The sequence below is a fragment of the Cnephaeus nilssonii genome (genome assembly GCF_951640355.1).
Source record: "Cnephaeus nilssonii genome assembly, chromosome: 21".
In the NCBI taxonomy this organism is placed as follows: Eukaryota; Metazoa; Chordata; class Mammalia; order Chiroptera; family Vespertilionidae; genus Cnephaeus; species Cnephaeus nilssonii.
In genome coordinates, this window is record NC_137092.1 from 16,488,675 (window position 1) to 16,515,563 (window position 26,889).

Here is a 26,889-nt window from a genome sequence, read left to right on the forward strand (position 1 = left end):
GTTTTAGAGAGGGAAGGAGGGGGCGGAGTGACGCGGCGGCCATTAGCTGTGTGTAGTTGCCCGGGACTGGGAGCTTAAGTGAAGAGGGAAGTCTTATTCGGTGGAAATCAGCTGTGGCGATGGGCTACTGCCGGGGCTAGCCCTAGAGTACGGAGAAGGTGGACTTTACGGCTCCCCGCCCCGCCAAGTGGCGGGGCCCACTAGGCCTCCGGGCATCCCCGGTCTCAAGTAGGCCTAGTCTGCCGGCAAAGGGCGCCCCAAAAGCGGAGGCGCCATGTCGCTGGTTGCTTACGCCAGCAGCGATGAAAGTGAGCCGGAGGAAGCTGAGCCGGAGGAGGAGGCGGCGGCACCTCCATCTGGGCCTACTTTAGGGGGCTTGTTCGCTTCTCTGCCCGCACCCAAGGGTCCGGCCCTGCTGCCCCCGCCCCCTCAGATGCTAGCCCCAGCCTTTCCGCCTCCGCTGTTGCTGCCCCCACCCAGCGGAGACCCCCGGCTCCAGCCTCCTCCCCCCTTGCCCTTCGGCCTGGGAGGCTTCCCCCCACCTCCAGGCGTGAGCCCGGCTGAAGCTGCGGGAGTTGGGGAGGGTCTGGGATTGGGGCTGCCCCCGGCCCTTGGCCCTGGCCTCAGTCTGCCCCCCCCTATCGGCGGTGCCGGGCCCCCCCTGGGGCTTCCCAAGCCAAAGAAGAGAACGGAGCCCGTGAAGATTGCGGCGCCGGAGCTGCATAAGGGGGATGTGAGTATCCGAGGAGGGCACCCCTAAACTCCATCGGGTTTGGGCATGGGCACAGCTGTAGGAAGGACGCCCTCCTATGAATGCTTCTATTGATTCCAGACCACTGGCTTCCTACTACAGTGCAATTAATGGAGCTGAAGTTTGCCAACTCCGGGGAGTTGAGGTGTTGGTGCATGCGGCTTCTCGAAGCTGGACCCGCCTGCAGGAGGGTCACGTACCATCACTGGGCCCTGAGACCCAGGCTCCGGCCTGGGGACACTTGGTTCTGCTCCCTCTTGTTGCATCTTCTACCTCGGGCCAGGTTTTTTGCTCTGTTTTGTTTTCCCTCTTCTGCTGAGAGCAGCATGAAATCTGGTACCTGAGAAGTGACAGGAGAGAGGATTCTTGAGCCCTTGCTGAACTCGGGACTAGCAGTCTCCCCCTTTGCCCCTGAACTTAAAAGCATCAGGGTCTGAAGGAAAAGGGCAGGAGTCCTGGATTCTGTTTTGGAGGGGAGTTAGGGAAGAAAGTATTTGTTGAGTTCAGATCATTCGGAAGGCTTTGCCCCTTCAAGTATGACAGAACTCGAATGTTTACAGTTGAGAAACAGTTGTTCAGCATGTAAGATCGTACCTGGTAAAGGACAGAGTGGTTAAGAGCTGGGTCTGTCTGCACCCCAGGCCTGGCACTCAGTTTCTCCATTCAGGTGTTGTCAAGCTTAGGTGAGTTCGGATGCTTGGGGACTATTTCTAGAAGAGGCAGCCAGGCTTATATTTCCTGTATATTAGAGCAGAAAACTAGAAGGCCTTTTCTGGAATACTTTGGGGATAGGGGCACGTAGTGTTTTTTATGTGTGTGTGTGTTTATTGAGCTGAGAGAGGGGAAGGGAGAGGGAGAGACAGATAGAAACATCGATGAGAGAGAAGCATCCATCAGCTGCCCCCTTCACATCCCCTACCGGAGACCAAGCCCGAAACCCGGGTATGTGCCCTGACCAGTCATCGAGCTGGTGCATGGGGTGGTGCTTGACCACTGAGCCACACCAGCTGGACTGGGCAGGTAGTGTTTTAGAGTTATCCTGAGTTCCTTCTTTTCTCTTCTGAAAAGTTAACTGGTCAGTCCCTGGCTTACCTTCGGTAACCGCCCCCCACCCCCCACCCCAAGAGAAGCTTCTTGCTCTTAGCGCTTTTCTTCAGACCTCCAATGCTGCCTAGGGGCCGTTTCCATTCTTAGTTCTTCCTGGTCCCTGGGTTTCTTCCCCAGGTATCCTAATGTTCTCTCCCTCACCTCTTTCAGTTCTTAGCTTAAAAGACATGTTTTCTGCCCTAGCCGGTTTGGCTCAGTGGATAGAGCATCGGCCTGCAGACTGAAGGGTCCCGGGTTCGATTCTGACCAAGGGCTCATGCCCAGGTGGCGGGCTCTGTCTCTGAAATCAATAGAAATATATATATATATATATATATATATATATATATTTAAAAAGACATGTTTTCAGTGAGGACTTCCTAGCCTACCTATTTAAATTGCAACTTCCTGTCACCCACTCTTCCCCACCCCTTTCTTGGTTTTATTTTTCTCTATAGCACTTACCACCGCCTAACATACACTATCTAGTTTTTTTGTTTGTTTTTTAGAGAGGAAGGGAGCGGGAAAGAGAGGTAGAAACATCAATGAAGAGAGAGAATCATTGATCGGCTGCCTCCTGCACGCCCCACACCGTGGATCGAGCCTGCAACCTGGGCATGTGCCCTGACCGGGAATCAAACCGTGACCTCCTGGCTCATAGGTTGACACTCAACCACTGAGCCACGTTGCCTCTCTCCTCCTGCTAGTATACAAGCTCCACAAAGGCTCGGCTTGTGGTTTATTTTATTCACGCTGTGTCTGTAGTGGTTTAAAACAATGCTTGGCACATAGTGAGTACTCCTAAGTATTTTCTGAGTGAATGAACGCAAATAAATATGGATTATTCATGGAAAGGGGGCTGCAGAATCTCCCTCCCTACTTGTTCCGAACTTTCTTCTGGATGGTTTCCTCCTTCTTTCTCACCTGAGTCTGTCATTTTTAAGTCTAGGGTCCAAAAAAGCCTCTTGTTGCCACACTGAAATTTACTTTGACCTTGATTTACTCTGAAACAAAGGAAAGTCTCTGAATATGACAGAGGAAGATAGGTTCATTTCCTTGGCATTCTCTTTTGTCCCCTCTTCACAGTTCTCTCCCCAAACTGTATCTTAGCCTGACGGTGTCTGGGGGAAGGTGGCGCTTGAACCAGCCCGCCTCCTTCCGCAGTGGCCGTGGGACGGCTCCTTTGTAGTCTGTGAAGGAAGCAGTAGGAAAAGTTGCTGGTGGGGACTGCAGAGTCTTCCCGTTAGGCTGGCCGAAATGGCAGAACACTCCGAGGACTCCCCACTCTATCCCTTCTTTGTAAGTCTAACTCACTTAATTTCTGAGGTGAGCTGTGTGACATGGATCGTAAAAATTAAGTCACATGCTGGCCTTTAGCTGGCTCCGTTTCCCATTTTGTTCTCTTCAAGTTATTATTGTTCTCTGAACACGTAATTCCTGGGGAAAGAAAGATAGCCTGAGTGTTCAAGATGATCAGGTGAGGGTGACCTTTGTCTTTAAAATCGTGTCCCCTCCAGCTCTCAGCCCCTCTACATCTAAGCTTTGTGTCTTACACTCAGTAGGCTCTCAATACACATTTAAATAAATGAATTCGGTTTCCTTAAATAATTTCCCTTTAGAGTTTGGTGCTAAAGTAGAAGTAATTAACGCTCAACTTTTATTAATTAAGTTAATTCAATATTGAGCTACTTCTCTGCCAGGAGCTAAGAGTATAGCAGTGAACATGACAGACCCTGCTCAAAAGGAGCTTATGGTCTATTGGAGGAGCCCAACAGGGAAATAGATTTTAGGTCAAGTCAGAGGATAGAGCTGGTGCCATGGGAGCACACCAGTCCAGAGGTTGGGAATCTTCCAGAAAGAGGGGATAGCTGAAGAGAGATAAGACAGATGAGTAGGAGGTAGCCAGAGAAAGAGCGGTGGACTGGGGAGGAGCGCATCAGGCAGAGGGAATAAAATGTACAGAAGCCTAGAGGTGAGAGAAGTGAGTACTGTACAGCAGCTGGAGCCCATGGGTGGGCAGGGGAAGTGATGAGAGAAGGTGTTCCGGCCCTAGCCGGTTTGGCTTAGTGGATGGAGCGTCAGCCTAGGGACTAAGGTCCCGGGTTCGATTCCTGTCAAGGGCACGTGCCCGGGTTGCAGGCTCGATCCCCAGTGGGGGTAGGCAGGAGGCAGCCAATCAATGATTCTCTCTCATCATTCATGTTTCTCTCTCTCCTTCCTTCCTCTCTGAAATAATACATATGTGTGTGTGTGTGTGTGTGTGTATATATATATATATGTATATATATATACACACACACACACACACATATATATATATATATATATATATATATATATATATATATGAAAAAAAAGAAGGGGTTACAGAGAGAAAGGTTGATGCCAGATGATAATAGGCCTTAGATGCCATGCAAAGGCCTTTCTATTCTGGGGTAGTGAAGAGCCCTTAAAGGCTGAGCAAGAATTCTCTGATCACAGATGGTGAAAGGCCTGGAGGGAGCAGGACTGTCAGAGACCCAGTGTGTGAGATGACGGCCGTCTGGAAAAGGGAGTAGCAGGGCTGGAAAGAACGAGGCTCCAGGTCTGTTTAGGGGGTAGAAGTGATAAGAGGAGGGCATTGATTGGATATCATGGGTCAAGGTGAGGATTCAAGGTTGACCCCCTGCCTTTTGGCTCAGCCCACTGGGAGAGTAGTGATGCCATTTATTTGGGGAATAAAAGAGGCAGAGCCGATTGGGAATTAGTTAGGTTTAATTGGTTGCAAGTATCAAAAACCAACTCAAGCTACTTTAAATAGTAATGCATCAAATATACTGAGGTACCTCAGAAAGGGCTCCGATCAGGAATTGGGACCCACACGGCTTCTTGCACATTTGATTCATTCATCTGCAGACCATTCCCTCTGCTTCTTACTAGTCTTCTGCAGGTGAAAGATGGCCACCCACACCTTCTTGTTTCTTCATTTCCTTCCTTGTAGTGGTCAGCCGATTGGACTACAATCTTAGTCCCAATTCTGGTTTTGCGGGAGAGATTGGTTTGATTTCAGTCACTCATCTATTAGCTGCAGTCAGGGGATAGGTTAGTACCATATTCTGTCTCCAGCTGTTGCAGATTTCAGCTTTTGATTTATCTGAGGAGTTAGGAATGGTCCCTGAAGTGGATACTTGGTCCTCTTCTTTTCCCATCTTATTCTTGCTCCCACCCAAGCTACCTCCAGACGTTGGTCGATTGTTGATTTCATGGGCTTAGAGGATGCAGACTTCTAAAATAGAATATAGAAAACCAAAATTAGAAGGAAGAGTTTTCTGATGGAATGTGCATTCCAAAGCAAACAGGAATTTTATGCTTATTTGGACTAGTATTACCCATACTTTCAGATTGTTTACTCCAATAGTGGAAAGGTTGAAGCTATGAATGAGATTGATTGTTAACCAAATAATTAAGACTTGACTGCAGTGGTTTAAGCTAAGTTTTAGCCCTGAATAGAAAGGGAAAGAGTGCCCCACTAACAGTTGTGGGGCACTTGCTTAACATCTGGCATTGGCTAGGCACTTCGTGGCTCTGTAAGGTATTATTCCTAGTTTACAGATGAGGAAATAGAAGTTTAGAGAACAGCGGTGATTTGCCTAAAATCACAGTTTGGTGGTAGCAGAAATCGTATATGCACCCAGATAGGTTTTGGTCTGGCTATTGAAAAGATAGAAGAGCCTTGGGCAGACAGGAATAGGAAAGCAATACAATGAGGAGTGCAAAATGGGAGAGAAAATGATAACCTAACTGAAATGCAGATGTAAGCAGAAGTTATTTCAGACCAAAGAGTAAAAAACGTTGGTGAATCAAGCTGATTGGGATAATAGAGAGGAGTGTAGTAGTGATCTGAGTTTGGAGCCTGGAGTGGAGGTGTGTGTGGGGGTGGCATATGAGAGAGAGAGAGAGAGACTGAGAGAGACTGTCTGTCTCTTTGTCTCTGTCTGAGCTTGGGCCCTTATTTCCTCCTTGGCTCCTGGCCCCGGCAACTAGTGATTGCTTTTTGGAGAGGCAGTCTGGGAGAAGCAGAGCCTGAGAAGATAAGAGAGGCTGCCGTGGGGAGTGAGGCTCTGATAGATGAGCAGATCCCACTGGGCTTAGCTTAATGGAAAGTGTCTGTTTCCGTTCTTGCTCAGCAGTCTCGGGGTGTGTGTGTCTTGTCACTCTTGGCAGCTGGAACAGAGAGGACAGTGGTGGCCATTGAGGTTCAGGCTCTTGTGAGGCCAAGAAGAAATACAGTACTTTCTTCTTAAGAGCCCTAGCTGTTTGGCTCAGTGGGTAGAGCATCAGCCCGTGGACTGAAGGGTCCTGGGTTCGATACCGGTCAAGGGCATGTACCTCCATTGCAGGCTGATCTTGGGGGGTGGGCCAACCAATTCGATGTGTCTCTCGCACATCGATGTTTCTCTCTCTGTGTCTTTCCCCTCTCTTCCACTCTCTCTAAAAATCAATGGAAAAATATCCTCAAGTGAGAATTAGCCAGAGAGAGAGAGAGAGAGAGAGAGAGACAGACACACACACACACACACACACACACACACACACACAATCAGTTTGTGCTTCCAAAACTCGGGAGTGCCTGTTCTGGCCCTGCACACGTCTCCCAGGCCTGGGTGCTCTGGTATTTGTAGCATCACCCGTTTCTCTGGGTCCAACGGCACAGACCCACTTAGATTGCCATTCGCTGGTCTTTAGTACTCTATAGGAGTCGGCTCCACAACTTCCATTTAATACGTTCCTGTGGAAAACAGTTTGACAGTTCCTCAAACAGTTCATTAGAATGACCATGTGATCTAGCAGTTTCACTCCTTGGTGAAAACAGTTGAAAGCAAGGATTCAAACGGGTTCTTGTACACCACTGTTCACTGTAGCATTACTCACAGGTGCCAAAAGATGGCAACAGCCCAAGTGCTCATCAACCGATGAGTGATCAACAGAGTCTGGTATATACATACTAAGGAATATTATTCAGCCTTAAAAAGGATTGAAATGTGGATGCATGCTATAACATGGATGGACTTTGAAGACCTTATGCTAAGTAAATAAGCTATACACAAAAGGACACATGCTGTATGATTCCACTTACATTAGGAACCTGAACAGGCAAATTCATAGAGATGGAAAGTAGAAGAGTTGTTACCAGGTGCTGGAGGGTGGGGTGTGGGAAATGGGGAGTTATCATTTAGTAGGTACAGAGTTTCTGTTTGGGATGATGAAAAAGTTCTGAAGCCTGGCCGGCATAGCTGAGTGGCTGAGTGTCGACCTATGAACCAGTAGGTCACGGTTCGATTTCTGGTCAGGCACATGCCCGGATTGTAGGCTCGATCCTCGGGAGGGGTGGGGGGTGCAAGAGGCAGCCTATCAATGATTCTCATCATTGATGTTTCTTTCTCTCGTCCCTTCCTCTGTGAAATCAACAAAAATATTTTTTTTTAAAGTTCTGGAAATAGTGGTGTTTGTTAAACAACATTGTGAATGTACTTAATGCCACTGAATTGTACACTTAAATGGTTAAATGGTAAATTTTATGTTATATGTATTTTACTATGATAAAGAAAAACCCCCAATATGCTTCTGTACCTCTCACTATCAAGGAAGTTCTCCTTGAGTCTAAATTAAGTACTGTGGGCCTAAGCTAAGCCCATTGCTTCTAGCCAGTTCTTGATAGAAGCTGAATTGATTTTCTTTTAAAATGCTCCAAGGCAGCTGTATTTCCTCCTCCCTCCATCCTTCCCAGGGTGACAGGAGAATATATGACACATCTTTTATCATTTGGATTACTCATCTCTCTGCTTTTTGGAACTCTAAACCAAAATGTATTATCTTTTGTGAATATTTGGATAATTCCTTGCTGAGCTTTCCTGCTGTTTCCTGTTAGTTTTCAGTCAGGCCCCCACTCATGCCCAGAAGTGTTTGAGTGGTATCTAAACTTGTTTCTTTTCTTTTTAAATATATAATTGTATAGATTTCATGGAGAAAGGGAGAGGGAGAGAGAGATAGAAACGTCAACGATGAGAGAGAATCATTGATCGGCTGCCTCTGGCACATCCCCTACTGGGGACTGAGCCCACAACCCAGGCATGTGCCCTTGATTGGAATCGAACCCGAGACTCTTCAGTCCGCAGGCTGACACTCTACCCACTGAGCCAAACAGGCTAGGGCTGAGATGTTAAAGTTTAAACGTGTCTGGGGACTTCATGAGACCCTCATATACCCCATAATGGGGTGGTACTGTGTGGTCTGCTGGAAGATAAACCTTCGTGGTCAAAAGATGGGAGATGATCAGGAAGCCCTGAGGCAATGGGAGTTTGGAACTGAGAGAAAAGGTTGAAAATGCTTACATGTTTGGGGTTTAAGGCTTTTTCTTTGGTTGAGTTTGGCATCTTGGCAGACTAGAGAGAATAATCCTTGACCTCTTTAGAATTTTAGTTTACTGTATACATTTCCTCTCTGAGCAGCTCTGCAATCTCTAGAACATCTTTGTGACGTGGATAAGTATTTCCAACTGAGGCTTAGAGCGTTGGTTAAATGGCTTATTGGGGGATTCCCAGCCAGTAAGTGACAAAGCGGAGACTCAAACCTGTATTTCTGATTTTGTACTTGGTGCTTTCTTGGCTGAGTCGTGTGGAATCTAGTAGGATCTGGTCAGTGTGGATCTCAAACCTGGACAAACACGGTCAGCTCAGCTTGATGTTGCTGCAGAAACCTGGGAGCCAGAGCTGATTGTCATATTTTACCTCTCTGAGCCTTATTTTTCTTACCTGTAAAATTGAGATACTAATGCCTACCTTGAAATGTTACTCTAAGGATTAAATGAAGGATTGTGTGTAAAATGATTGACACATAGCAGGGACTCAGCAGATAGCTGTCTTTTCCTTCACCACCCTATCTTATCCCTCACATTAAGTACCAAGATAGATTTTTTTATACATTTGGCAGCAGTTAATAATTAAAATCATTATGGCCCTGGCCGGGTAGGTCAGTTGGTTAGAGTGTTGTCCCGATATGCCAAAGTTGTGGGTTCGATCCCTAGTCAGGGCACATACAACCATCGACCAATGAATGCATAAATAAGTGGAACAGCAAATCGATGTTTCTCTAACTCTCTCTCTCTCTCTCTCCCTCTCTCCCCCTCCCTCTCTCTCAAATCAACAAATTAAAAGAAAATTATTATGTACTGACTACTGTGAGGCAATATTGAACTATAGGGCCTTGGCTGTCAGAGACGAGGCGAGGCAAGGTGAGAACATGCACATGAAAAATGTAACATTTCCAAAGCAAGCACAAATAAATAGGGTTAGTGTGATCCCACCTCAACAAATGAATAACGCAGAGTCAAAAAGAACAAGGTGAGACTCGCCCGGAAGACTTCTCAGGAGTTTTGAATGAGGAAGCACAAGGGTGCAGATAGACAGGAGAGTGGGTGGTGGTAGTGATATAGGTACAGGGAGAGAGAAGGCGAGGGACTTACATGAAAGAAAGCACAAATGTAAGAACAACAGACTCTTTGAGGCATATTTGAACCACACTTGATGCCCTTAACTCTTACTGCCTTTAGTTATTAGTTATCTGGGTGCTTGTCTTTATTTTTTAAAATATATGTTTATTGATTTCAGAGAGAAAGGGAGAGAGAGATAGAAACATCAACGATGAGAGAGAATCATCGATAGGCTGTCTTCTGCACGCCCCCTTTTAGGGATGGAGCCCGCAACTTGGGCATGTGCCCCTGACCGGAATCGAACCTAGGACCCTTCAGTCCGCAGGCTGACGCTCTATCCACTGAGCCAAACCAGCCAGGGCTGGGTGCTTGTCTTTATTCTTACCAGACTGGAAGGTCCTTGAGGGAAGGGACTTTTTTTTTTTAAATATATTTTATTGATTTTTTACAGAGAGGAAGGGAGAGAGATAGTCAGAAACATCGATCAGCTGCCTCCTGCACACCCCTTACTGGGGATGTGCCCGCAACCAAGGTACATGCCCTTGACCGGAATCAAACCTGGGACCCTTCAGTCCGCAGGCTGATGCTCCATCCACTGAGCCAAACCGGTTTCGGCGGGAAGGGACTTTTTTCATGTCATGGCACGTACAGAAAACCTCTGAAGCACACTGGACTAAATGGCCAGGGTTTGCCTCTGTAGTCTGTGTACTCCAAGCCCTGCCAGGTGCCTGTGGGCTGAGTAGGCCCATATCACAGCTTTAACCCGGCCACGGGACACCAGTCCGGAAGCCCTGTGTCCACTACCTTGCACTCAGTCCTGCATAGAATAGGTTCTTTTTATTGATTGATTGGTTGATTGATTTTAGAGAGAGAGAAACATTGATTTGTTGTACTTATTTATGCATTTATTGCTTGATTCTGACCAGAGATTGAGCCCTCAAACTGGGCGTATCAGGATGATACTCCCAACAGAGCTACTCAGTCAGGCCCTGTAATAGGTTCTCAGTAATGATGATTAAAATATCCTGGTAGCCCTGGCTGGTGTGGCTCAGTTGGTCAAGTGTCATCTCATCCACCGAAAGGTCGCCAGTTTGATTCATGGTCAGGGCATAAACCCAGGTTGTGGGTTTGATCCCCAGTTGGGGTGTACAAGGGAGGTAACCTATTAATGTTTCTCTCATATCAATGTTTCTCTCCCTCTCTTCCTCTCTCTCTCTCTCAAATCAATAAAAACATATTTAAAAAAAATCTGATAGCAGACAAATTCACAAAGAGAGATGGGAAGGTCAGTTGAAAAAGATAAGCAGAGGATTGGAATTTGTGTAGAATCTTGGAGGTGATTCCTGCCTAATCATCTTTATTTATAGATGTCCAAATCAAGGTCCTGAGATCAAATGGAAAGCGTTTAAGGTTCTTGGTTTGGGATTACTTTTAAAAATGAAATGTTAAAGCTTGTTGTTCATATGCCTTGCATCTTTCTGGTAGTTGAAGATACTAAGAATTAGTATTGAGTTAAAAGTTTAAGATACTTTTCAGTGTGAGAGCTTGTATTTAAAACAGTTCTGATGAGTCAGAGGGATAATTCAGATGACCTTCTGTCTTGCCCAGATTCTCACAGTCATCATTGCTTGCCTTCTTTCTGGACACGAACAACTGTTCAGCAGATAATAGATCATACTTGGAGAGGGAATGGATTTCTCCAATGGCTTTGACCTTCAATGCCTCATAGAAGAGTAGTTAACACACCACTTAATCCCACAGGAGTTGCCCGGCCCTGTGGTTATGTAGTCTATACAAGTGGTTTTAGAAATGAAGCTGAGATTAGGTGAGATTGTGGGCCAAATCCCATCCATCTTCTGTGGACAGATTTATAGGAAGAAGAATGGGGATAGCTTTTTATTTCCATCAAAGACTAAATGGGAGAAAATAGTTTTAATATAAAGAACTAGAAGTTGATGCAGCAGGGTAAGAGAATGAAAGGCCAGGGGAGGTTCTCTGAAGACGTGTGAAGGCAGAGCTCTGCTGGTGGCCTGGGCCGGGGGTGGTGCGCCCTGCACTGAGGTGCGACACAGTCCCTCACACAGGCTTTATGTAATGTCCCCCACTGTCCTTAAACAGTGAGGCCTTATTCCATTTCTTTTTCTCTTAGTCAGATTCCGAGGAAGATGAACCCACAAAGAAGAAAACTGTCCTTCAGGTAAGCTCCGTGACACAACAGCAGCCATTTTTCTCTCTTCCCATATTACTTCCTAAAGGACAGGATTGGCGATGCTCAGCAGTTTCCAGGTCAGGCTTAGAACAAACGCAGGCATTTGAGGACCAACTATTTCAGTACGATTTTGTTTCTTTGATAACCTCAGACCTTGTGCTTCTCTGCCCTCTCCTCAGTTTGGTGTGGTAGTGTTACCTCTTACAGGACAGGCAGCGGGAGGGAGATGAATTGGAACTCAATTTGATTCATTATGTTTCAGGTAAAAGGATTATCTAGGAAAGATAGAATCAATGGATTGGTCAAAATGATGTTAGGGAACATTTGTAATTTACTTTTAAAATTTTAATTTTTCCATTAAAGTTGACATACAGTATTATGTTTCAGGTGTACAACATAGTGATTAGACATTTATATAACTTAGAAAATGATCACACCTTTCTAATACCCACCTGACATCATACATAGTTATTACAATATTAGTGACTATATTCCCTATGCTGTACTTTATATCCCCATGACTGTTTTATAACTGCTTATTTGTATTTCTTAATCCCTTCACCTTTTTCATCCAGCCCCTCAACCCCCCTCTCATCTGGCAACCATCCATTTGTTCTCTGTATTAATGAGTTTGTTTTGAGAACATCTGTGTTTTAAAATTATTCATCTTCTCCCTGTCTCATTTTTAAACTGGAAAATAAACACTTCAGTAGCACTTACTGTGTACCAGGCACTGTTCTAAGTGCTTTAGTAGCATTTAATTGATTTAATCCTTATAATATTGCCTGTCAGTGTTATCATCATCTTGTGTTACATCTGAGGAAACTGAGAGACTAAAGAACTTGCTGAAGGTCAGACAGTTGTGTGTGTGTGTGTGGGGGGGGGGGAGGTTGGCGGCGGCGAGGCAGGGCTGGAGAGCTGAGATTTAGACTCAGGTGGTCTGACTATGGAGTCCAAGCTCCTAACTGTTATATTTGGCTGCTGCTCCGTAGTCAAGACCCGAGGTCCTCAACCAGACAGTCCCAGGAGATGGTCTCTCTGCTGTTTTCTTTGTTTCCCCCATCCAGTTTCTTTATTCTGGCTCCCAAGCTTTTCTTCCTGTTATACTTCACATTTAGGACTATGCTATCAACATGGCTTCCTGGGGGAGGTGGACGGGCATAGAGAGTGATGGGAGGACACTGGCTCAGATCAGAGGGCACCCCAGTGTAAAGAGCAGTCTTCGGGGTGGTAAGAAGAGATGAGTGGTTAGAGAAACTCTGAACTGTTACGGCAGAGTGGGGACCCATCATTGCAAAGGGATGTAGCCATGAATCCAGGTGTCATCTGAGAAGTCAGACACTTCAAAGGTATCCTGAGGATATGCTCCATGTGGAACCTCATTCCGGTTCCTGGGACTCTGAGCCTCTGGGCTGTGTGAGGCTGGAGTGACTCAAACCTGTGAACAGGCAGCAGGGAAAGGACCCCATTTTCCGGATGAAAAATTCTGCCTGGCCTGCTTGACTGCAAATCTTATGTGTTCTGGGCATTTCTTGGCTGAGAGGGATATAGTACACTGGTCCTCCAAGACCAGTGACCTTATTCCATTCTCCTTTTTCAAACTGGCCTTCCCTCAGCCTTACAGTTAGGCCAGGCTGGCCCTATAGCATACAGAAAGCAGAATCTGAGAGATTCTATATGTTAAATGCTTAACTCTGACATAAACGAGCTGAATATAACACATCTTTAGGGCTTTCTATGGGCAAAGGGGGGACCATTTGGCAACATGTATGAAGGTCTCTTTTGGACAGAGCCTTGTTCTTGACTTTAGGGCAATCCAAAGGCAGCAGCAAGTTCCCATGTTAAGAGGAACCTTCAGGACATGGATAGAGGTTAGGTGAATAGCTGGAGAGAGCCCTGGGCTTTTTGGGGAAGAAGGATGATGAGGTTAAGAGCATCATATTTGACAAAAACACAATCAGGGGAGGCTCTGTGGCAGAGCAGTGGAGCTGGGTAGGGGTGGAGCCAAGGAGAACAGGGATGACAGCTTACCTGGGAGAAGCAGCCAGCAGAAAAGAAGGGTCTGAGACAGGAGTTAGGCCCAGATTGAATCACTGGAGTAGGTGAAGGTGAGAAGGCAACAGGGCTGATAAGATTTTAGGCTCGAGCACATATCTGTCATTCTTGTTCTTGACGTTAGCCGTACATATCGTAACCGTTCACTTGTCATCTTTCTTTCCTGCTCCCCTGAACCGGGCTCACCAGGGATCTGGCCAGGGGACTGGCTTGTCTGCCTTGCTCCCCCAACCTAAGAACCTGACTGTGAAAGAGACTAACAGGCTGCTCCTGCCCCACGCCTTCTCTCGGAAACCCTCGGATGGCTCCTCTGACACTAAGCCCTCCAGACAGGCTCCTAAGACCAAGCCCTCCGCTCTCGCCCCTGTTGTGGGCACCACAACCACCACGCCGTCGCCCTCCGCCATCAAGGCTGCTGCCAAGAGTGCTGCCCTGCAGGTGACGAAGCAGATCACACAGGAGGAGGACGACAGCGACGAGGAAGTAGCCCCTGAGAACTTTTTCTCCCTCCCTGACAAGGCTGAGCCGCCCGGAGTTGAGCCATACCCTTACCCCATTCCCTCTGTCCCTGAAGAGCTGCCTCCAGGCACGGAACCAGAGCCCGCCTTCCAGGATGACGCAGCCAACGCGCCCCTCGAGTTCAAGATGGCAGCAGGCTCCAGTGGGGCCCCTTGGATGCCTAAGCCTGGGGACGACTACAGCTATTGTCAGTTCTCCACATATGGCGATGCCAATGCCGCTGGTGCTTATTATCAGGTGGGTAGGAGGGAATGTTGGAGCATGGCGGTCAGGGAGAGCTTTGAGCCAGTGATACAGCCTCTGGGCATCACTTTAGCCGAACTAAAAAATCTTCTAGTGGTTTTCCTAGACCTGTCAGGCCTCAAAACATACTACTTTTATTCTGAACCATATTGGGCTAAAATTTCCCAAGTCTTAAAGTCTGACAGGTAGAACCACATAACGGACACCTTTATTCTGAAAACAAAATCTTACTGTGGGAGCTGGTGAGAGAATATACGGAAAATACAGAAAGGAAGGGGAGGTGTGGGACTGGGAGGGAAGGAGGGAATCTGGATTGTTGAATGACAAAGGGGAGTAAGGAGATCGGTGAGAGGCCTCGACTGAGTCATGAGAAGTTGAAAGGACCCAGTAAGGCCCTGGAGAGGGGACGTTAGGGGGCTATAAGCTGGGCTGTGATAGAGAAGGAGGGCAGGGTGGTTTGGGGTTTGACTCCCAAGCTATATGAGTCTGGGCAAATCCTTAACTGTCTCTGAGTCTCAGACTCCTCAGCTATTAAATGGGGATGACAATGGCAACCTCATAGGATTGCTGGGAGAATTACATTAGCTTAACATGGTACCTGGAACGTGTAAATGCTCAATAAACGTTATAACTTTTTATTCAAATGTCATTTGGATTAGCTATTTAGGTTGTTCTGTGTGGTCTCAGAGAGTGAGAGTACAGGATGCCAGCTTGTAAATAGGTTTAAGAAGACTTTCCCAGCGACCAGAGCTTCCTTAGATGGAGAGGGACCCCAGGAGTGTGGGGACTTGCAGAGGCAGGGGTGTGGGAAGCAGAGGCAGGGGTGGGGAGCAGAGGCAGGGGTGGGGAGCAGAGGCTGGGGTGGGGAGCAGAGGCTGGGGTGGGGAGCAGAGGCAGGGGTGGGGAGCAGAGGCTGGGGTGGGGAGCAGAGGCAGGGGTGGGGAGCAGAGGCTGGGGTGGGGAGCAGAGGCAGGGGTGGGGAGCAGAGGCTGGGGTGGGGAGCAGAGGCTGGGGTGGGGAGCAGAGGCAGGGGTGGGGAGCAGAGGCTGGGGTGGGGAGCAGAGGCAGGGGTGGGGAGCAGAGGCAGGGGTGTGGGGACTTGCAGAGGCAGGGGTGGGGAGCAGAGGCAGGGGTGGGGAGCAGAGGCAGGGGTGTGGGGACTTGCAGAGGCAGGGGTGGGGAGCAGAGGCTGGTCCCAGCTGGGCAGCTGTAGAAAGTTTTCCTGCTAGCCTGGGATGGTTGGAAGGCTTAAGTCCTTTCGACCACTGTAATTCTCTGACTGGTCAGTGTTAATCTTTTCGGTTTGGGCATGGGTGGGGACCCTTTTCAGATCAGGAACTCAAACTGTTGTGTTTCCTAGATATTGGCTGTTAAACCTTGTTGTATCCCATAGCTAATCAGGGACAATCTATCTTCCCTAAACATTGTTAGAAGGAAAGAAGATGAGAGTGTTTTGACCTCTTTAGGGGGAAAAAAAAAAGATGCTATTTAAATCAGAAACCTCTTGTTTATATCCAGCAAATGAATAACAAAATGGAGTTCTATGTCCAGTTATAAACATCATTGAGGCAGTCTGTGCAAATTAAGGCACTTTAATACACTAGGGGACCCTGTAATGTGAATATCTTCTGGTGAATACAGTTGATCCTTGAACAAGGAGGGGGCTAGGGGGCTTACACCCCCCCCATCCCTGCACAGTCGAGAGTCCTCTTACAACTTTCCAGTCCCCAAAAACTTAGCTACTGTTAGCCTACTGTTGACTGGAAGCTTTACTGATAACATAAATAGCTGATTAACACATATTTTGTATATTATATGTATTACATACTACTATATTCTTACAATAAAGTAAGCTAGAGAAGAGAAAACACATTACAGTGTTGGACAAAATCCACATGTAAGTGGAGCCATGCAGTTCAAATTCCTGTTATTCAAGGGCCAACTGTACTTTATGGAAAATCATAATCGTTCTGAATTTTTATATAGTGTTTTGATTTAGTCATTATTAAACCTTATTTCCCATTTAGCTCACTATAAAATGAATGTTCTTACAGGGCATTTGTTTGGAATTTTGGGCAAAGGTGGAAGGATTAGAAAAAGTGTGGGCAGGGTAGACAGTTTCTCAGCCCTATGGCTGCCTGGCTCGGCTTCAGCAGGGGCCTTGCCTTCTTCTAGGGTCCACAACGACATCTGCATAGCTCACCCCTAAGGGGAGAAGCATCGGATTCCTGAACCAAAAATCCTGTAACACAAACTTGCTTTGTCCCCAGCTTTGTGAATTCCATACCGCCATATAGTGGTTGTTTTTGGCATCAGAGATCCGGAAGCCTTCCTGCCCGTTCATTATAGGCAGTCTTCCTGTGACCAGAGGCCCTAAATAGGATGAGGAGCAGGAATGACATGCCCTCACATCTGCTGCCTCCTCGCACATCAGAGCTTATTAGGGGTCTTATGAGCAGGAGGAGCAGAGCCGGGGGCACAGTAGCTGTAAAGGGTGGGATCACTCTTGGGAAGCGGCTGAGGGAGCATGGTGTAAACTGAAGCAGGAGAGAACATCTTTATTTCTTGTCACCCTTTCCTAACAATACCCATCTGTCTGGATGACGCATATCAGAAAAGCTGCAGAAATTGTTCTTGAATTGTGGGAGAGGTCCTTAGGATCTGTGCCTTTAACTGGTCCATTGAGGGCTCTGTAGTGTGGGCGTCACCATTACCTCTTTGATGAGGGTTTTCTTGGTTCCTGGGCAGACCTTGTCCCCTCTCCGCTGTGCCCTCAGTTGATGTGCTTTTTTCTTTCCTTGGCTGCAGGATTATTACAGTGGTGGCTACTATCCTGTACAGGACCCGACCCTGGTACCCCCCCAGGAAATTGCTTCAGATGCCTCCTTTATCGATGATGAAGCAGTAAGTTAACAAAGCACAAGTGACCATCTTTGACCCACAGGCAAATCTGAAGCTAAAGGAAATTCTCTTTTAAAACTATTCAGTTAGGATTAGGTGTGGTAGTACATAACTGAGAATCTCCAAATAATAGGGCTTCTATAAGAGAAGGTAATTATTTTCCTCATAAAAGAAGACTAGAGGTAGGCAAGCCAGGCAGGAGTGGTGGGACAGTTCCACAAAGTTGTCAGGGGTCCAGTCCCTTCTGATCATTATTTTGCCACCTCTGGATTGTGGCCTTTATTCTTATGGTCAGTGATAGCAGCTGAGGCTACAGCTGCCACATCTGCATTGCATCTAGCCCTCTGCAGTTGGGTGGGAAAGAAAGAGGAGAGACATTTTCCCTCCCCTTTTAGGAGACTTCCCAAAAGTTTCTAAGTTCACTTCCACTCCTATTTCATTGACTGGAATCTGGTCACATGGCCTTACCTGGTTGTAGGGGAGCCTAGGAAATGGTGATAATATATCTAGCCAAAAAGTTGGGTTCATTCACATGACAGGAGAAGGGGAAAATGGATTTTGGGGAGGAACAGCAGCCACACTAAATAACCCTTTGTGTTTCATGTAACTGGATCCCCTGCTGCTGAGCTTCTCAACCTCCGCGCAAGGGAATATAAAAACCCTTTGTCCTGTGGCCATCAGGCCATGTTCAGGTTATAAAGTATTGTCTTATCTATAGGGATGTCATAGCCTATTGAGGGGGGGGCGGGCGCTGGAAATAGAGGCTGCTTCCTCTTTGCATGCAGGTTCTTAAAAAAAAAATTTTCTAGCCCGGCCAGCATGTGCAACAACAATAAAAACCAGTTTCTACTTACCTGTTCACAGAAAGGTACGCATACCTTTGCATACTTCCCTGCCTGTGGTTAATATTGTGTATGACCTCCTTTCTTTCTTTTTTTTAAATAGTGCTTTTAAAAATATATTTTTATTGATTTCAGAGAGGAAGGGAGGGGAAGAGAGAGCTAGAGACATCAATGATGAGAGAGAATCACTGATCGGCTGCCTTCTGCACGCTCCCCACTGGGGATCAAGCCTGAAACCCAGGCATGTGCCCTGACTGGGAACTGAACCATGACTTCCTGGTTCATAGGTCGATGATCAACCATTGAGCCACACCGGCCAGGCTGTATGTCCATCTTGACAAGTTCCATAGTTAGGTTCTTTTTGTTCTAAGCCTAAGAGGCATCAGGGAGCTGCTCATCCAGTGGCAAAAGTCAGTTTTTTGTGGGTAAAGTGACCCGAAAGGCCTCATTAATGCTCAGACAAGGACCTGGCTCTCACTGAAGTCTGAGTGTTGTTTTTTAAAAAATATATTTTATTGATTTTTTACAGAGAGGAAGAGAGAGGGATAGAGAGTTAGAAACATCGATGAGAGAGAAACATCGATCAGCTGCCTCTTACACACCCCCCACTGGGGATGTGCCCGCAACCAAGGTACATGCCCTTGACCGGAATCAAACCTGGGACCCTTGAGTCCGCAGGCCGACGCTCTATCCACTGAGCCAAACCGGTTTCGGCAAAGTCCGAGTGTTTTGATTCCTCAGCACCTACACTCCCTTCCAGGGACATCATTGGGTGACTGTGAAGTGATGTATATGCTTCGTGAGGAGGAAGAGGAAAGAGTAGTGAGCGGTTTCCTAGAAAATTTGCCAGGCCTTTTCCTATGAAACTCCCTCTCTATGCAGCTCCATGTTTTCCCTCTCTGATGTCTGCTCTGGTGTGGGGTCTGCTGAATTGGTGATACCAAACCAGTGAGAAGGAGGAATAGACATGTAAAAAGAACTGATTTTCAGAGGAGAATTCCTAGATTTTTTTTGTATCCCAAATTGTTAATTTGAAAACTGTGCTATCCTGGCCCTGACTGGTTTGGCTCAGTGGAGAAAGCGTCGGCCTGCAGACTGAGAGGTCCCAGGTTCAATTCCGGTCAAGGGCATGTACCTTGGTTGCGGGCACATCCCCAGTAGGAGGTGTGCAGGAGGCAGCTTGTTGATGTTTCTCTCTCATCGACGTTTCTAACTCTATCCCTCTCCCTTCCTCTCTGTAAAAAATCAATAAAATATATTAAAAAAAAAAAAAAAAGAAAACTATGCTATCCTTTAGGCAGATACAATTTATAGTAATAGTGCAAATTCATACAAATTATTCTCAGTACTCACTTATGTTTGGAAATGTCTCTTGACCTTCCTTTCCCTGAGTCCAGGAGAACTGAGAAGTAGCCATGCATCTGGCATCAGGGCAGCTTGGCAGGGTGAAATAATATATTACAGAGGGGAAGTGAGGATGCAATGGAATTGGGGGGTCACAAAACCATTTGATAACATATGGGTCCTTAGCCACATCTCCTAATCCTAATCCCCGACTCCTGCATTTTTTCTCCTTTTCCAGTTTAAGCGGCTGCAGGGCAAGAGGAACCGAGGGAGGGAGGAGATCAACTTTGTGGAGATCAAAGGTGATGACCAGCTCAGTGGGGCCCAGCAGTGGATGACCAAGTCATTGACAGAAGAGAAATCCATGAAGTCATTCAGCAAAGTAAGTGGGAAAGGTCTACTGAGGGGCAAACTTGGGAGGCCCCAGAGCAAAATTTGGTCCTGCTCCTTACTGTTCCTGTCAGCACACATTTAGCAAGCACCTGTTGTCAATGGTAATAGAGCATGCACTGAGCCTCACAGACACTGCTCCTGCTTCCAGAACTTTGCAGCACGTTGCTCTCCATCTGGACGGTGGAGTCTGGTTGCTGAGATGGATGGTGGAGCAGTTTCCCAGTTGGGAAGATGCTACTATGTGTTGTGGCCCCTTCCCTGGCTGGATAGAATCCATAGCCTCCCTACCCTCTCCCTCCTGCCATGCCCTCTCTCCATCCCGTTAAGCTGGGACCCGGCTCAGCATATCTTTGAGGTATGGGCACCACGGAGCTCAGAAGTCCTGGGGTCCTAGGTTCTCAGTGTGCAACCCCTCCTTTCTCCTTTCCATTATTTATTGTAGCCATCTGTGGTCTTTTTTTTTTTTTTTTTTAAATATGTTTGTATTGATTTTAGAGAAGAAAGGAGAGAGAGAAACATTGATGTCAGCTGCTTCCTGCACATACCCTGACTGGGGATTGAACCCACAACCTGGGCATTTGCCCTGACCGGGAATCAAACCAGCAACCTTTTGAAGCACAGGATGACATTCAACCAACAAAGCCACACTGGCCAGGGCCACTTGCAGGGTCTTTTCATATGCTATATTCCTCACATTCCCACACCACACTCCCACCTCTGGGCTAGTTGTCTTCATTCAGAATGATGACCATCTCTTCACCTAGTAGCTGAGTACAGCAAATGTGGACATTTATGAGCCTGCCATAGGGGGAGAAGATGGGGAAACCTTGGATTCCAGCCCAGCACCAGCAAGGCCAAGGTCGGACATCTTATTCCCTTCTTCTCTCGTTTGTTTTATTTGCAGCCACAGATGGCCATCTGAGCCCTAGCCATTTGTTTTAACTGAATGCTGGCGGTCATATAGGACAGAGCGAAGGATAGTGGTTAGATCAGCATAGATCCATCACTGTTTACTGGAAAAACCACTTAGAGCGTGCTCTACTAACTGTGGGTGGAGAGAGTTACCATCACATAGTAACAGCGACTGTTGTTAATGCTCACTGTGGGCCAAGAATGGCGCTGGATGTTTTATGTTTCTCATATTTAACTGTCACATTAAATGACATTAAATAGCAGCAAGGAATTGGAGTTTGCTATTTTCCCTGGTCTCAGTTTCCTTTCCACCATCTCATTGTATTGAGCTAGACTTTTTAAAAAGAAGACAGGCCCTGGCCATTGTGGCTCAGTTGGTGGTTATCATCCTGTACACCGAAAGGTCATAGGTTCTATTTCCAGTCAGGGTACATACTTAGGTTGTGGGTTCAGCCTCCTGTTGGGAGTGGGTTCGGTCCCCAGTTGGAGTGGGTTTGGTTCCCAGTTGGGGCATGTACGGGAGGCAACCAATTGATGTTTCTCTCTCTCTCTTCCTTCCTCTTTCTAAAAATCAACAAATGTATTTCTCTAGTGAGGATTAGAAAAAATAAAAATAAGCCTGGCCAGTGTGGTTCAGTGGTTGAGCGCTGACCCATGAACCAGGAGGTCACGGTTCCATTCTTGGTTAGGGCACCAGGGCACATGCCCAGGTTTCGGGCTTGATCCCCAGTAGGGGGGTGCAGGGGGCAGCCAATCCATGATTCTCTCTCACTGATGTTTCTATCTCTCCTTCTCCCTTCCTCTCTTGAATAAAAAACATATTTAAAAAAATAAAGTAAAAATAAAAATGAAGATAAAGATGCAGATCTTGTCCCTGCGGAGTTTATAGTGTAGTTGGGGAAAACAGATTTAAGGACACTTGAGTGTAAATGATTACAGTGCAAATTGATTACATAAGTGCTGAGGAGACTCCAGAGAGTTTGGGAGTTGGGTGGGGCTAATTAGGAAGCTTCTAGTCTGAGACAACACTGGCAGAGGACAGAAAAAGCACAGAATGAAAGCCCAGGCCAATACAGATTTTGACAGTAGATCTTTTGCATCATAATTTGGTTAGGGGTTCAGTGCAGTTACGGGTGGAGTTTGGATGATTGGAGAGAGGTGGAGAGATGGTGAAAATTCTAGTTCCAGGCATTTGTTGGTACTTACTAGGATGGGGGAGGTGGGGATTTAGCCAAAGGTGATTGATAGTAGAGAGTTTGGTAAACAGTAGGTAAGAGGCTAGATATCTGGACTGACTGGGGAGTAGGGGACAGAGATGAACAGGACTTGAGGGGTTGTGAGAGGGGAGGGAGGCCTGTGCTGTGGCACTTAAGCAGTTTTAGATGGACTATAGGCAATACAATTGGTGTCAAGTGTTCACTGTGGGCAGAGCTTGGTGCTGGGGGTGGGATGGGGTTATTAAGAAATAGAAGACAGTTCTGACAAAGTATTTCCAGTCTAATGGGGATATTAGCAGGCTATTTCAGGCAAGTATTCTGAGCCTGGGTTTTTTGCGTAAGAGCTTTAATAAAAATAATTGCTTTGTAAGTATATAGGCATAAAAACAGCTCCAGACGCACTTTTCTCCCCCAGGACTTGGGCAGTGTCTTTGGTTTCCCATTCCCCATCATTGCACCATCTGGGCCCCTGAGAAACTTCTGCTTTTCTTCCTGTGGTTAATGGTTGTCTTTTCTTCCCTTGCAGAAGAAAGGTGAGCAGCCAACAGGCCAGCAGCGGCGGAAACACCAGATCACATATCTGATTCATCAGGTGAGAGCGCCGAGAGCCCTGGCCTGCCTGGCAGGATCCCTATAAACCTGAGAATTAAAGGCTGAGCTAAAAGCCCAGGTGCCAGGCGCCAACTCTGGGAAAGCGTCCTCTGCCATTCTCCATGTGGCCACTAGGAGTGTGTGTGTCCTTCAGAATTACTGCTCTGTGTCATTCTCATTTCATATAAGACTCAGGTACAGGTGCTTAAAATAAACTCTATGACCAAAACATAAATGTAGGGGGAGTGAAATAGTTTATCACAGTGTTTTAAAAGTTAATTTATTTTAGTTTAAATATATTTTTATTGATTTCAGAGAGGAAGGGAGAGGGAGAGAGAGAGAAAAACATCAATGATGAGAGAGAATCATTGATTGGCCGCCTCCTGCACGCCCCCTACTGGGGATTGAGCCGGCAACCTGGGCATGTGCCCTTGATCACATTCGAACCTGGGACCTTTCAGTCCACAGGCTGACGCTCTGTCCATTGAGCCAAACCGGCCAGGGCTTTTTATTTATTTATTTATTTTTATTTTTATTGATATTTTAGTTTAATTTATATGAGTTTCAGCTGTCCAGCATAGTGGTTAGACATTTATGTAATTTATGAAGTGGTCCCCCCAATAAGTCTAGTACCCATCTGGCACCATACATAGTTATTATAATACTAGAGGTCCGGTGCACAAATTCGTGCATGGGTGGGGGGTGTCCCTTGGGTTGGCCACCGATCGGGGCTGATCCAGGGCCATCTCACCCAGTCCCGATGGGGGCCTACTGGGGCAGGGGCGGGGGGGGCGCGGGGCAGGGACCGAGGGAGGTTGGCTGTGGAGCACACTGACGACCAGGGGGCAGCTCCTGTATTGAGCGTCTGCCCCCTGGTAGTCAGTGTGCTTCATAGTGACTGGTCAACCAGTCATTTGGTTACTTAGGCTTTTATATATGTAGATTGACTATATTCCCTGTGCTGTACTTTATTATATTTTTTAAAAAATATTTTTTTATTGATTTCAGAGAGGAAGAGAGAAGGAGAGATAGAAACATCAATGATGATAGAATCATTGATGGCTGCCCCCTACTGGGGATCGAGCCTGCAACCCTGGGCATGTGCCAAAACCGGAAATTGAACCAGCGACCTTTTGGTTCATGGGTCGACGTTCAATTGCTGAGTCACACTGGCCAGACTTGTTGAGGATTTTTGCATTTATGTTCATCAGTGATATTGGCCTATAATTTTCTTTTTCTTTTTTTTAATGTTTTGTCTAGTTTGGGAGGCCACAGTTTGATTCCTGTCAGGGCACATGCTCAGATTGTGGGTTCAGTCCCCAGTGGGGGGTGTGCAAGAGGCAGCCAATCAGTGATTCTCTCTCATCATTGATGTTTCTATCTCTCTTTCCCTCTACCTTCCCTTTAAGTAAAAAAATATATTTAAAAATATTCTTTAAAAAAAAACAAAACACCTCGGTTTGACTCTCCCCTGCCCCTTCTTCCTTGCCACAGGCTAAGGAGCGAGAGCTGGAGCTGAAGAACACTTGGTCCGAGAACAAGCTCAGCCGCCGGCAAACCCAAGCCAAGTACGGGTTCTAGGCTCCGGACCTGACTGCAGATCCCAGGATCTCCAGCAGCCCCACTGGCCCTGCCCGCTCTGGGACACCGGCTGCTCCAAGCCCAGGACCTCTTTCCTTGAGGATCTAGCCCTCGCCTCTGCGAGAATGAACATATTTGATAGATTTTTCTTACAAAAGTTAGAAAACTCAGCTCCTTTCTGTCTTGGAGCTAGCAAAGACTCGAGTGATGCCTCAGCAGGGGCTCAGTTCTTGGATGGGAATTTGCTCCCTATTGGGTGTGATGAAATGTTGAACCCCTCCCTCCACCTTTTTTTTTTTAACCAGGGATGTCTGTTGAAATAAAACATTCAGTCTGACAGATGCTGCCTGCCCTACCCCTTTCCTACTTTTCAGTATGGCCTCCTTTTTCGTTTTGGACCTATCTCATTTGTTATCCTGGCCTTTGTCTGTTTTTACCTTGTGGAAAGCACTCCCCAACCATCGTGAGCTGCCTTGATGATTACCTTGCCTTTTTTTTCTCTGTACCTAAGCTAGGTACAGAGAAACTAGGTTCGTGGTCATTGAAGACCCAGGAGTTGTATGTAAATTGTGTTTGGGGCAGGAGTCTCTGATCCCAAACATGGGAAATATTACTGTTCTCAGGTGTCTCTGAAGATTGGGGAAGTCCAGGAGGTAATTTCTGTGACATGAAAGAGTTGTTAGACATAAAATTCATTCCAGCAAGAGGTAAAGCGGTGAAATGCCTTCCCTGAAGATGATTTAAGTTTATACTGGAAGTTGGCCGAGACTGGTTTGGAAGCTGCAGAGAGCTTGGGGGCTGAACAAGTCTGGGAGGCTTCTGGATCCCTAGCTTTTTGCCAGCGAGGAAGGGGTGGGTGGGTGGAGAAGGGAGCTGGTGGGGTCTGTGGATTCAGTTAGCTGTCAGGCTCAGTGATGCCCAGAGTGACAAGATAGAAGGAAGGCATGGTTCCTCCCTGCCAGGAAAGGGTGCACGGAGGGAGGGAAGGTACATGTACTGGTCACAAAACTGCAGATTTTCCTGAAATGTGTTGCTGAGGGTACTGGGACTCCAGTGGGGCTTAACCGCAGTGGCATCCTACAGGAAGAGAGGGTTGAAGAAACTCCTGTGAGAAGAAAGGCCTTGGGTGCCAATCAGAGGCGCACTGATTGGACAGAGATGTTGACTCCAGTTGCAGGTTGGGAGCAGGGAATATGCAGAGGAATTGGTTTTTGACAGTCCTGGTGACAGAGGAAGGTGAAGGCCAGAGGGGCAGTTTAAGTGTGCGGTGGGGACTTGGGGCTGAGAGGGAAGAGGCAGCAGTGTGGCCTCACCATCCTGTCCTGTGTGCTGGGTAAGTTGAGTCTGTTTGCCATTAAGTGCAGAGGAGGGTTTCATCACTTACAGGAAAACCACCCACTTATCTGAAATCTGACCTACTTTGGGGTTGGAGCCAGACAGGGCTCTTGGATCCCTCAGGGACCTTCAGGCTGCAGTTGTCAAAATCGGTGCATTAGCTCCCACCACTCCCACCATCCACACAGGCACTGGGGACTGAGATCGCCCCTCTGGGTGTCTTAGGTGGTGAGGCAGGTTTAACAGGGCCAAACAGTCTGTTCTCCTGAGGAGTCAAGAGCTCTTTCCTGGATCCATTATGCTACAGGTGCAGCCCTGCTCCTGAGGTGCCATCCTCCTGGGACTGCAGTCAACTTCTCATTCTTGGGGCTGCATCGTGATGTAGCGGGAAGGGCTCTGTGCTGGGAGGCGGGACATGGTAGGTAGGGAGAGCCCAGTGTCTTCTGGGAATGACAGGCCAGTTATCTTTCAGGTTCCCTTTGCCTTCCGCCTCCTTTGATTCTCTGCAAGTCATTTTAAGCCACTTTTTTTAAAGCCACTTTTTGGTTGTATCAATGATGACATTTTATTTGGTGGGTGGAATTCCTTGGTCACCAAAAGAAATTTGACAGGTTAGAAAGTTGACAACTTCATCTGGGTGGTAGCAGCCTCAAGTCTGGTAAACAAACAGGAAAGAGAAGATGGATGAGGGAGAGAGGAGGAGTAAGGGATGGCACTTGGTTAAAATTGGCAGGCAGCAGCAACCAGGGGGCAGAGGGAGGAGGGGGTGAAGAACTTGGTCGGAAATGGATCCAAGTCGCCTGGCAGATTTTGGAGGGGCTGGGGTACCGTTCCAGTGTGTTGACCGGACCATAGAGCCTAGGAGGCTGAGCTATACAGGGATCCAACTTAGAGACTGCACAGAGACGGCAAAGCTGTCAGGGGTTTTCAGCTTCTGCCCCACGGCCTTTGGCCCTGGGGAGGGGCTTGGCCAGGTCTTCACCCCAATTGAGTGCTGAGCTTGCTGTCCCAGAAGCCACAGTGTCTTGGAGGGGATGGCTGCAGTCCTGTGGGGCCTTGGGAAGCTCTGTGCCACCTGCTTCTAACCTTTTTGACCCTCTCCCTCAGCTTTCAAGTGGGGTCCGGTGTTCTCAGGCCAGTAGAGATGGTTGAAGGTGGGGCCTCAGTGATGAGTGGGTTCATGGGAAGCGATGTGCTGTGGAATTGGGATAGCTGAGGTTAGGGAGTTCTTTTCACACAGCGCCCCCCCCCTTGCCCCCCACTCTGCGCCCCTGAGCCAGGATTATAGGACACCTTACTGAGATCGTCTTCTGCTTTCGCTGAGGGAGCAGATAGGATGAAAGGGGCAGCTTAGGGGAGGCAGGAGCAGGACAATATGGAGAGTCGTCAGGGTCAGCCATGGTGCTGAAGGGGCTGGAGCTGGAAGGTGTGGCCTTTCTTCA

The 26,889-nt window shown here is 47.3% G+C and overlaps 1 protein-coding gene across 1 annotated transcript; it reads left to right on the top strand.

Moving 5' to 3' along the window:
* Nucleotides 1–24,451, top strand: PRCC (proline rich mitotic checkpoint control factor). The gene is made up of 7 exons (XM_079760825.1): nt 1–733; nt 11,455–11,502; nt 13,759–14,325; nt 17,140–17,235; nt 19,657–19,800; nt 22,467–22,532; nt 24,026–24,451. The coding sequence occupies exons 1-7, from the start codon at nt 275–277 to the stop codon at nt 24,110–24,112; spliced, it is 1,467 nt and encodes a 488-aa protein (XP_079616951.1). The 5' UTR covers nt 1–274; the 3' UTR covers nt 24,113–24,451.
* Nucleotides 24,452–26,889: the final 2,438 nt, after the last annotated feature.